This window comes from Polyodon spathula, chromosome 20 (assembly GCF_017654505.1).
Source record: "Polyodon spathula isolate WHYD16114869_AA chromosome 20, ASM1765450v1, whole genome shotgun sequence".
Taxonomy (NCBI): Eukaryota; Metazoa; Chordata; class Actinopteri; order Acipenseriformes; family Polyodontidae; genus Polyodon; species Polyodon spathula.
The window spans coordinates 19,989,333-20,001,805 of NC_054553.1; the positions used below are offsets into that span (position 1 = coordinate 19,989,333).

At 43.8% G+C, this 12,473-nt stretch overlaps 1 protein-coding gene across 4 annotated transcripts in view; it reads left to right on the forward strand.

The window, feature by feature from the left end:
- The window catches only part of tmem94 (transmembrane protein 94), a 75,700-nt gene that overhangs the window by 53,686 nt on the left and 9,541 nt on the right, over positions 1–12,473 (forward strand). For all 4 annotated transcript variants that reach the window (XM_041219866.1, XM_041219865.1, XM_041219867.1 and 1 more), the window contains 8 exons: positions 3,539–3,657; positions 4,137–4,236; positions 4,766–4,874; positions 9,798–9,987; positions 11,041–11,118; positions 11,270–11,355; positions 11,883–11,964; positions 12,278–12,420. In XM_041219866.1, the coding sequence (XP_041075800.1) occupies positions 3,539–3,657; positions 4,137–4,236; positions 4,766–4,874; positions 9,798–9,987; positions 11,041–11,118; positions 11,270–11,355; positions 11,883–11,964; positions 12,278–12,420 (907 nt within the window). The remainder of the gene's footprint in view (positions 1–3,538; positions 3,658–4,136; positions 4,237–4,765; positions 4,875–9,797; positions 9,988–11,040; positions 11,119–11,269; positions 11,356–11,882; positions 11,965–12,277; positions 12,421–12,473) is intronic.

Below are 12,473 nucleotides of genomic sequence, written 5' to 3' on the forward strand. Positions count from 1 at the left end.
AATTGAAATACATTATTTATTTAGTATTATATACAAAAATATTATATCTTTAGTGGATGAGTAATGGGGAGAAAACACATCAGTTTATGAATGAAAAGAAAATTAATGTTTCGAAGAATACAAAAAGCAAAAGTGGGTCAGATGAGGCAGATGATGCATAGCGCTGCAAATACTGCTGCATTGAGGGTCGTCCTCACAGTAGAATATCGCCATTTTCTTTCGAAATTGCAGGTCAGATGGGTGCCATAATAACCCCCTCTGCTTGGCTCAGGAGGTCCTTGCGTAGCGGGAGCTGCAACTGCTGATCCAACAACATGTTGGAGAAGCAATCAAACCAGGGGCGCCTCGGCCATCTGGGTGCAACCAGCAAAACCTGTGCTCTCTCCACCCTGATCCTCTCTAGTGTAGGGAACACATACAAGAGCACCTGTGGCCAGGGGTGAGCTAGCGCGTCTACTCCCAGGGGGCCCCCGTCCCTCTCCATAGAGAACCATAGGGGGTAATGAGTGGACTCGGCTGCGGTGAAGAGGTCGAATTGTGCAGTACGAAACCTCTCCTAAATCTGTTCCACCACCTGAGGATGCAGTCTCCATTCCGAGTTGTCTGTAGCTCTTCTGGACAGGTGGTCTGCTGCCTTGTTGACCACACCGGGGAGGTGAACCGCCCTGATGGAACGAAGTTGGAATGAAGTTTCTGTGCATCTAAGACAGGAGTCTGTGCGCTGCATGGTGCAGGCCTGGCGAGCGCAGACCGCCTTGGTGGTTTTATGTAGGCTACCACTATAGTATAGTCTGTCCGGACCAGCACATAGTTTTGCGCTAATTGCTGTCTAAAATGAGAAAGCGCCAGTGCTACTGCTTGCAGCTCTTGGGCATTCATGTGCGCTTGCTGCCAATGTCCCTTCCACTGACCTCTTATTCCCCTCCCATTCCAGACCACTTCCCAGCCCAGGCTGGAGGCATCCGTAGTGACAACTTCCCTTCTGTGAGAGAAGCCGAGGGGAGATCCGAGGTGCAGCTTGCCGGGATGGAGCCACAACTCCATTGTCTTCCGGCATTGTCTGGACACTCGCACCAGCCGGTACCGATCTCAGACCAGGTGCACCTTGAGTGTATTTACCCAGGCTTGAAGAGGGCGCATTTTCAGCAGCCCCAAGGGAAGGATTCTCGAAGCGGCAGCCATCAGCCCCAGCAACCTTTGGAATATTCTGACCTGTAGAAGGGTATCCTCTCTGAATTGGGAGAGTGACTTCCAATGACCAAATCCTATCTTCCGACAGTGAGGCAAGCATACTCACAGAGTTCAGTTTGATCCCTTTGAACACTGTGGACTGAGACGGTATGAAGTTGCTCTTCTGTTGATGTATCAAGGGCCTTAACTTCGTCACATGATCTGTTTTGTGTGCACCTCGGTGTGTGCTTTGCAACGCACGCAAACTAGCCAATCGTCCATATAGTTCAGGATCTGAATACCTGGGGTGGAGGGCGACATTCAGGTTCAGTTGCCCCTGTAGGCTGTGAAGACCACCTTGGGCGCTGGCGGTAGGCAGGGAGGCGAGAGAACTTCGAAGCGACCTCCATGGCCTTGTGGGACCTGTCAAGGCTCACGTCAGTGGTCGCTCCAAAAGTCTGCCCTGGTATTAATAGGGGCATCTAATAACACCTCCTTTTCGGTCTCCACCACCATGGCCTGAGTTAGCCATAGGTGTCTGTGAGCGGCTACCAGTGCCATCTGCCTGATGCCTGATCTAACTCCACCATTAGGTCAATCATTGCCTCTGTCACTGCCTGGAGCTCTCCCGCGTCCGCCTCATTTGCCCGCTGCTGCAGCCTCTCTGCCAGCTGTGACTGGTACAGGACCAGGACACGTCCAACATCAATGCTGTGAAAGACTGCTCGTCTGGGCTTGAGGGTCTCGGTGGGACCGGGGATGAGGAGTGTGAATGGGGAATCTGAGGCTGCCTGATGGTAGGAGGCAGTCTCCCCTGAGACTTCAGGAGGGTCTCCAACATGGTCTGCTTGGTCCTCACTGTCTTCGTCAGCTTCTGAAAGCTCTGCTCAGCCGAGCTTGGGCGCCCTTTGCGGCAACTGGGATGGAGAACGGCATGTTCATCCTGCCTGGGGAGCTTTGCCGCGCACTGGTCATGCTGGTGGAAACTAGCGGAGGACCCAGTGGAGCGCACTGGCATGGTGCGAGACGTCTGTGCCGAGCAAACCGTCAGTGCCTAGTGATATTAACTGGCGCCTAGTAATCGGCATCGACAGTGCACTGATCGGTGTTGGTGCCCAGAGAACGCGGACGAAGCAGGGCTGGTAATTGGTGCCGAGTGTATCGGCTTCAGCAGCGAGAAAGCACGGTCGTGCCAAGCAGTTGGTGTCGAGTCAGTCGGTGCCGAGGGAGACCGCGGTTGGTGCCGAGTCTATCGGCGTCGAGGTCGGTGCCGAGCGGTCTGTGCCGAGTATATCGGCGTCGAGGTCGGTGCCGCTCAGAGCGAGGTCAGTGCTGAGCGGTCTGTGCTGAGGTCAGTGTTCTGACCGTTTGCGAGTTTAATCGGCATTGGAAGCGGCGCCAAAGGTGTTTTCTACCGGTGCTGAGCAATCTGTGTCGGGGTCGGTGGCGAGGAGAGTGCGGTCGATGCCGTGCTGATGTAGCCGAGTCAATTGACATCGGCGTCGACTGTAAGTGCAACCACGCTAGGAAAGCCCGAGGCTTGGAAGGGATATGTAGGCCCAAGCTGCAAGGTAGCTAAGGCTGAGTAAATCGGCGTAAGAGACGATGCCGCAAGCCCGCGGAGTCACCCTACAGCACCACAATATTAAGTACAATGGTAATTTTGACTACACGAGGTAGTGAAAAGAGAATTACTGCTGCTTACCAATCTCAAAAGAGGTGTCGAAACCAACTCTAATCTGTAATACTGATGCAAAATTTGTAGGCTTGAAGAACCAAACAAAACAGCTAATTTCTAGAACAAAGACGCACGAGGCAATCTGTGACCTGACTCAGTGGATTGAGAGAGAAAATGGCGATATTCTACTGTGAGGACAACCCTCTTCAGCAGATGGGTGGGACTTCTGCCTCACAGCAGGGTCCTGATAGGGCAGCCTTTTTTATATATGCTCAGTGATTGATGGGGTCAGAGAGGCTCTTCCCGTTTGGTTGTCATTCCATTGAAAGGGAACCAGAACTGCTGCGCATTATATTCCACATGTAAAGTGTGTATATTGAGATTTTTCCCTACAATTTTTACCAATGTTTCAATTAAAATTGATTTTTTTATACCAGTTTTTATCTGTATTTTAATATATGTAAAATAAACTCCTGAAATTTGTTTTTTTTGAAGATAAAAACCGAAAATGCGGAACACTAGTTATTTCACAGAAATAGTTATTTCTCACTGTACACTACATGTTTCATCATTATGGGTGCTGGAAATTTGGTTCTGTAAGCTGGCCCTTGGTAAGTGCAGGGCTGTGCCTCGAGTGTCCTGTGCCTGAGGCTGCTGTCTGAGCTGTGCTTGCTTGTGCCTGTGTGACAGAGTCCCGGTATGAGGAGGTAACAGGCCCCCTGTTACAGGAGGAGGAGGGACTCTCGGAGCTCATCAGCTTCCAGCCCACAGACAGCGATGTGCCCAGCTTCCTGGAGGACTGCAACCGGGTGAGGGGGGCGCTTCAAATCCAACTGCGAAAGACCAGCAACTTAAGACAGCTTTTAAACCAAAAATACACGAAAGAAACAAGGACTGATTTGATCCATCTATAACCTGCTTGTATAGCTGGAGAGGAGGTTGAGAATTCTACAGCATCAGGGAATCCCACTGTCTGTGCTTATCTTTGGTTTACCCCAAAAGATAAGTGCTTGATGCAATCGAGCAGTATTCCCTGGTCCTGTAAAATGCTCTAAAAAGTCCATCTGTGGCTTATTGTGATGAGGTATTGGATTAATCAAATCAACCCTATAGTCAAATAGTAGACAAGTGTTTCAACGGGAAGTCCTTATCAATGTCTTTCTGTTCAAGTGTTGTAAATTGATACTTAGGCTAACGGCCTGGATATTGTTTTTGTGTGTATGCTTGTATATAGAGGACATTCTGAAGTAATATTCACATTGAGGGTGTTCCTGTCGTTCCTTTCCAGGCCAAACTTCCTCGAGGAATCCACCAAGTGCGCCCCCACCTCAACAACATTGACAACGTGCCTCTGCTGGTCCCGCTGTTTACAGACTGCACGCCCGAGAGTAAGAGACAGCTGGGAGAGATCTACAGAGGGCATGCATGTCCATTGTGATGAAACTTGTTAAGAACCGTCAAGTTATTGAGAGTAACATGATCTGGGGGTATATGGCTGCCTTCCTACCTGTCACAAGTTTGTACATAATTTTAGAGAGGTGCTCATTAAATTATGATAAAACTTGATCTGGGCATACTTTAAGTCATTGAGTATCAGAATATGTCAGTATATTAAGACAGCTGGCCATCTGACTGTATAGAAAACATTGTTTTTACATGTGCATTCAGTGGATATAGAAGCATCACATGGATTCAAAACAAACACTGTTGGTATTGCTGTCTCCTCTGCTGTATTTGCAGATATTTGAAACGTATTCAGTTATTTGATACTTGGTTATCCAGACACTACACTGGATTGCTTGTAGAAACTTGCGTCCATTCGGTGAACTCTTTGGCATATAGTGTAACCTTATAGACATGCTTGTAACAGCATATCAAAGCTGTGTATCTCAGTGTTGTCCCTCCTGCATGTTTCAGCCATGTGTGAGATGATCAAGATAATGCAGGAAAACCGGGAGGTGACCTGCTGCCTGGGGAGCTCGGCCAACTTCAGGAACAACTGCCTCTTCCTTCAGAGTGATGTTAGGTAAGGCCCTGCACTCTTACTGTCAGGTACCCCTGGCAGGGTACACATAGGAAGAGAGGGTCAGTATGTACGCTTCTACATATGTCACAATTTGCAGAGAGAACCGCTTGTCCAATTGGGACAAAACTTGCTAGACTTCTTTAGCACAATATATTGAATGTATATTGGGATATATTTAGGCTGTCTGTATATTGTAACAATCTCAACTCTAGAGGAAAATCAAATAATTTTAGGTACCTGATCAAAATTACAGGTGATCCTCGACTTACGACACTTCGACTAACAATGCACGGCACTTATGGCTCTTGCATTATTTCCCTGCTTCGACTTTACGACATCGATAGGGCAAATACGACATGGCGAGACCAGAGCCATGCATCATGTGTGCATGCTCGGTGTCCGAAATGCAGTACCTGCCGTGGCCGCCCTGACTTAGTCTAGCGTGTTTTTCCTGCTAGGAGTTCCACGTACACACAGTGTATACGTCCTTGGAAACCCCTGAGTCTGTACTTTTAAACAAGCCAGGTAGGTGTGTGAGTAATATTTATGGAATCACCGGGATGAGTGTAAAGAGTTAAATATATATTTGCATGAGTACAATATAACGGGTCATTTTTGTAAAACTGTATTATCTGGCTGAAGAGTCAGGAACGTAACCCCAATTTATAACATTGTTCCTATGGGAAAATGTGCTTTGACTTACGACACTTAAAAAGGTAGGTGAGCCGGTTCCAGATCCAAAGAATAAAACGCTGGGAAAGTCAGTATTCATTACAATAAATATGCATTGAGGCAATCACAACAAAACACAAAGTAAGAATACAAATAACAGACAAGTGAAAAAAATTAATCACATCCAACAATTACAGACCCAAAAAACAGACAGTCCAATTGGAGTCCTTTTATTATAGTCCCTAAAAATAAAAAACAGAAAACAAAATGTCCAAAAAATGTCCCCTGGCTTAAACTATCCATGCACAGGACATAATAAAGAAAATAAAGCAACAACCTGTGGCTTCTGTCCTGAGGTGCATGTTGAGCCACAGTGGGGGGTGTGGGGGGAACAAACTGTTTGTCCAGAAGTGTATATAACCAATCCAGGTGATTTAATGATTTAATGAAAAAAACTAAAAATTAATTAATATAAAAATATATATATATATATATATATATATATATATATATATATATATATATATATATATATATATATATATATATATATATATAAAATAATATATACAGTACTGGTCAAAAGTTTTAGAACACCCCCATTTTTCCAGTTTTTATTGAAATTTAAGCAGTTGAAGTCCAGTGAATAACCTGAAATGGTACAAAGGTAAGCGGTAAACTGCCAGAGGTTAAAAAAAAGTTTAGGTTACCAAAAACTGAAAAATAATGTACATTTCAGAGTTATACAAAAAGCCCTTTTTCAGGGAACAAGTAACGGGTTAACAACTTACAGCTATTCTGCAGCAATGGAAGTAAATTAAGCCTTGAAAGTTGATGCTAACAATTCCTACAGGTGTCCCAACATTTGTTGATTACTTACAAACCCTCTGTCTGTATAAAAGCAGTGTTGGAACAGACTGTGTTACTACACTCTCTTAAGCATTATTTGGACAGTATTGTACTGCAGGAAGTAGTATATTGCTATCATAATGGTGAGAAAAAGGCAATTAACAAAGGAAGACGGACAGACCATTATAACCCTTAAAAATGTAGGTCTTTCCTTTAGAGAAATTGGAAAGAAAGCCAAGGTGTCAGTGAGTACAATTTCCTACACCATGAAAAGGCACTTGGAAACTGGAGGAAACTCTGACAGGAAGAGGTCTGGCAGACCCAAAGCCACAACAGAATCAGAAGACAAGTTTCTGAGAGTCAACAGCTTACGTGATAGGCGGCTCACCGGGACAACAGCTTAACACTGATCGAAGTAAGCAAGTCTCAGTTTCAACTGTGAAGAGAAGACTTCGAGTTGCAGGTTTGACAGGTCAAGTGGCAGTAAGAAAGCCATTGCTAAGATGACAAAATAAGAAAAAGAGGCTTGCCTGGGCCATGAAGCACCGCCAGTGGACTACTAAAAACTGGAAGAAGGTCTTATGGACCTTTGAATCAAAATTTGAAATCTTCGGTTCATCACGCAGGGTTTTTATACACCATCAAGTAGGCGAAAGGATGGTTCCTCGGTGTGTGACACCAACTGTCAAACATGGAGGAGGAAGCGTAATGGTCTGGGGCTCTTTTGCTGGATCCAGAGTTGGCGACTTGCACAGAGTGAGTGGCCCCCTGAACCAAAATGGCTACCACAACATTTTGCAGCGCCATGCAATACCCACTGGTGTATGCCTAGTTGGTTAGGGGTTCATCCTACAGCAAGATAATGACCCAAAACATACCTCCCAGGCTATTTCAGAACTACCTTAACAAGACGGTAGACTTCAAATCATGAAATGGCCAGACTTAAACCACATCGAGCTGGTTTGGGATGAACTGGACAGAAGGGTGAAAGCAAAGCAACCTACAAGTGCAACACATTTGTGGGAACTTCTGCAACACTGTTGGGAAGAACTTTCCGAACAATATTTGATTTCCATTGTAGAAAGATTGCCACGAGTGTGTTCGGCTGTTATATCTGCAAAAGGTGGCTACTTTGAGTTCAAAATTTAGATTAAATTTTGTTAAACAAAACGATTCCATGATTTCTTTTTTATCTCCAATTGTTTATTTGTTCTATGTTTTAATTTCAGAGTACATTGAGACATTAAACTGCATAAATTTCAATGAAAACAGGAAAAATGGGCGTGTTCTAAAACTTTTGACCGTTAGTGTGTGTGTGAGTGTGTGTGTGTGTGTGTGTATATATATATATATATATATATATATATATATATATATATATATATATATATATATAAAGTTGATTTTCAAAAAAAGTAATCGAGCAGTATAAAAAGAGTAAATTGGTTTGATCTCACCCAGTGTTCAGGAAACGATACAGCAGAAAAATCACCCTGGTTTGGAAATGTCCGTCTAGCAAACAACAAACTATTTACCAATGGAGAGGTAGTTCTGGCGAATAACACTGTGTAACAAATTTATAATTTTTTTTTGTTCCTGGGTAGTAAGTGTTATTTCCTAATTGCTTATGCCTCAAAAGTATAGAAAATGGCTATTATTCCCCACAAACTTTGCTTTTGTGACCAGGACAGTATTTTCAGTATAATCGTAAATCTCGAAAAACTACTTGCTTCTAAATCTTTTGTAGTCATTTTTGTATTATTTTAGTTAAATACATGTTAATTTGGATTCATACGTTGTTTTTTTCTGACTTTATGTGAACGAAAAGACACACACTTGCCCGTTTTCCCATTGGAAATAGTGATATTTTGAAATATCACTGTCCTGGTCACAAAAGCAAAGTTTGTGAGTCTGTTTCTGATCTGACGTCAACACTGCAAGCCATCCTGTTCACAACATCCTATAGTTAGTTTCTGGATTATCAGACTATAACGTTACAGAGTCAGCTTGATGTAATTGTAACATTAACTTTATTGTAACAGTATAAATTACTTATCATGGATTAGCACATTCTGTTTAATTTACTATTAATTACTATTTTATATCGATTAATTCATTTATGTGAGTAACACTTTCAAATAAGTGTCTGGAATTCGTGATGAATTATGAACTCATTTATCAGCTGATAAAGTAGGAATTCATGATGAATGTGCTTCTGTAGTTTAATTCTGTGTCTGCAATTCATCATGCATTACATATGAACAGACACTTATTTTAAAGTGTTACCATTTATTTAATATAGAGTTGACAAAGCTGTTCACCCTTCTTTGCATAAAGATAACATGTCGTTCCCCTCTACTAACAAGGGGATAGCAGTAGTTTTAGTCTCTATTTGAATTACGATTGGCAGGTCATTCATGATCTCTGCATCGTCTCTTTGGTTCACAGCCGCAGCCAGCCTCCCGCAGCAACTTTTCAGCGCTGCGTTGGACTGTGCAGGATCTGCACTTATTTTTGATTGGTGGAGCTTCGTGACATCACGCAGCATCCCTCACAGAACAGAATTCTGTGCAGAGCTGTGCAGATCTGTGTAGAACTGCGGAAATTTGTGCTCCAAGAATTCACCCCATGTGCTGCAAGGGTGTAGCCAATGCTACAATATTACAATTACATTTACTAAGCAACTAATTTAGCAGGTAGGCTTGCCCGGTGCGGAGCTGATCGGGCATGCCTGGGGAGCCTGCGCGCACCTCAAAGTGTACGCCACAGCTCGAGGTGGCTGCAACGCTACAGATACGCTGGCGGGCGCTGAGCGAAAACTTGTGCTTGTTGATATCGAGGAGGAGAGCGTCCACTCCATGGAGAGAACTACTACACGAAACCCTTACACTCCAAGAGGGTGCTCGTAAAGGCATTGACCAGCCAAGGCCATTGGAAAAGGCCACTTGAAGGCCAAATAGTACAGAGAGGGTTACCGTAGTGTAGTAGGTTCCTGGAGCGGGACGTTCCTTTTAGTGGGACTACGCTTACCATTTGTGTGACAAACTTATGTTTGAACTTTTGTTTTGTTTTCTTTGTTAAATCCGACGCTAGGATTACCATTGTTGGTACCCTAGCATCGGGGCCTGTATTGTTATTAAATCTATGTGGCGTGTCAACACCCACTGCTCGGTGTCTGATTTAGTATTATTCAGTGGTGACACACGTACGTAACATCACCCTGTTACAGTGTGATATTGGTAACTCTTGAATTTACAGCCGTGACGGTTGATGAATGTCACTGACATGCTTGTTACAGTGCTTTCCCAGCAGGCAGAGAAAGTAAACCTTAAAATGTGTTCTGTGTTGCTTCAAAATGATGCATAACTGAATGCATAAAATCTCCTTTTTTGGTTTCCACAGTATCGCTCTGGACCCCCTGTACCCGTCACGCTGCTCCTGGGAGACTTTCGGCTATGCTGCCAGTGCCAACCTGGCCCTGGATTCGGAGGAACTCACCCCCCTACAGCTCTCCAGCCTCCTCAACGGTCTGTCCTGTTCCATCTCCTTCCACCAGGAGGAGACCATCAGCATGGTCAAGCTCATCGAGCAGGTACACAGACCTGCACTGCCTTAAAAGGACCAGCACACATACACAATCACAACTCTACACACACCCGCACTGCCTTACAACAAGACACAGGTTTATAGTCCGTTTGAAAGGATCAGCACACACACACACACAATCACACAAATCACAGCTCTGCACACAGCTGCTCCAGCTGGTACACACAACACCCAGAGCTCTCATCTAATAGAAATGATGATAAAAGGAAATAAATGAGGCAATAAACCACATGACAATTTCTGATTGGTCTAAACATGGTTGGAAGTGAAGGACAACTAATGGGGGAATGACACCATCATAAGATTGGACATCTGAGCAGAGTCCGTGTGCACCATCTGTATCGACCAGAACACGAGGCAGGGAGTTGCACATAAGAGTTTTACCAGTTACTGATTGTGCTATCGGTATTCCTGCTTTCTTATGCATTTAAAAAGTCACAGTTGTTTACTTGGCAGAGATCCCAATAACCTCAAAAGGTTTGTTTTAGACTACAGGATTCTGTTACTCCCTGTTGCAATCTTGCCCAGTGCTGCACAGTAAGGGCCCTGCATATAGGAACACATTGCCACTGAGATTATCAGTCAGATTGAGCCCTTTGAGCTCTGTTTTGAGCTGCCTCCTTTCCATTTGACTGCAAGTGGTTAGTCAGTGATTGTAAATTGCTTTTAGACACCGCTCACATGAACGTGTATACATTAGTAGTATTTTATTTAAACATTTTAACATATTTGTAATCATTCAGAAAGACTATATTTAAAAAAAAAAAAACACTGCAACATCTGTGTGTATTACTACATATTACTACTATTTTGAATAATTAAGCAAATTACCTTCATCAGAGACTACGCTGTGCATCTTATAGAAACACTAATGCCATGTGTAAAGCTTTAATACAGTTTCAAATTTTGGATCTCAGATTATGAACTAATATCAATGTAAATTAATGTACCATGCTGTTGGCTGGGTATTTGTGTTCATGCCTGGGTTTCACAGGGCAGCGTTTGTTTAAGTGATGCTCCATGTTGCTGTTTGTTCCAGGCTCGGCACACGACTTACGGGATCAGAAAGTGCTTCCTGTTCCTGCTGCAGTGCCAGCTCACCCTCGTGATAATCCAGGTGGGTGCAGCACACTGGATTCTAGCAAGAGAACACCACAGCGGTTAAGCCAGGATTATAAAATTATTTGGTATAAAAAAAAAAAAAAAAAAAAAAAAAAGGTTTGCATTTGTATCTGGAAGCTCACCGCTACTGTTTTGTATTTGTCTAGTTTTTAGCTTGCCTTGTCCAACTCCCTCCTCCAATCAACATCACAGACATCCTCTGGCTGTCCTGCATCTGCTACCCATTACTCAGGTGATCACACTGATACAGGACTAAGAGATACTGCACAGTAAGAGAGGGAAGGAAATGTCTGCACCCCAGTTATAGGTGCAGTGTCCCTCATTCACGTTGAATTTTACATTAAAGGCCATGGCTGAATTGCCCTTCTTTACAATGTAGGATGCCTGTTGTAATTGTGCTTCTGACCACATACAGACCACTCAGAAGATTTATATATTGGAGCGAGGCTACTCTTTGAAGACATGCTGTAAGAATGTAAAACAACTTGGGAAACAAGATGATGACTATTGGTCCATCAAGGCTTGCTTAGCATTTGCCCCCACAAAGGGAATCTAATTTAATAAGTAAAGAATAAGGATTCCAATTGTTTGCTTGTATGTTCCTAGAGTTGTAGATGTTACTAGTTCACCTGGTTAGCTGTTCAATTACTCAGTACCCTTGTGTGGTCCCATTACTCAGTACCCTTGTGTGATGTTGCAGTTGCAGGTTATGAAGCAGTGACTCTGTGCCACTCTGATCAGTCTTGTGTTTAATTTTAGTGTGTCGTTGCTGGGGAAGCCTCCAGACAGCTCTGTAATGACGGTGGCAACGGGGAAAAATCTTGACGCCATTCCAAGAAAAGTGAGTCTGTTTGGAGAGGATCATCATGACTCACACATGTACGACAGTGCAGCACAAACATTCCATATGACCTGATGAAAACTTGGGAAAAGAAACGTTCTGTCTTCGTTTTGTACAATTTTACCATCTTGTTAGCCTTTACTTAGAGTTACCTTGTGATGTTGTAATAAACCAACAAGGCACTTGGAAACGAGACTACAATCAGCACTGCATGTGTTTCACTAGCGGTCCTAATTGCGTGTGTTTTGAAGTGTTTTGAAGGTGTGTTGTGTGTAGTGTAGTTGCTAACGAGTGTGCTGGTCTTGCCTTCTAGACGCAGCAGTATTTCCTGGTGTGTTTTCTGGTGAAGTTCAGCATCACTGTCAGTGCCTACCTCATCTGTTTCGGCTTCACTCTGCAGGAATTCTGCCATAAATCCAGCAACATCACTGGCTGCTCCTCCATCATGGCAAATAGGTACCTGAGGGGGTTTGATGTCTCCTGGCACTCTGTACTCACAGGGTAAAGCC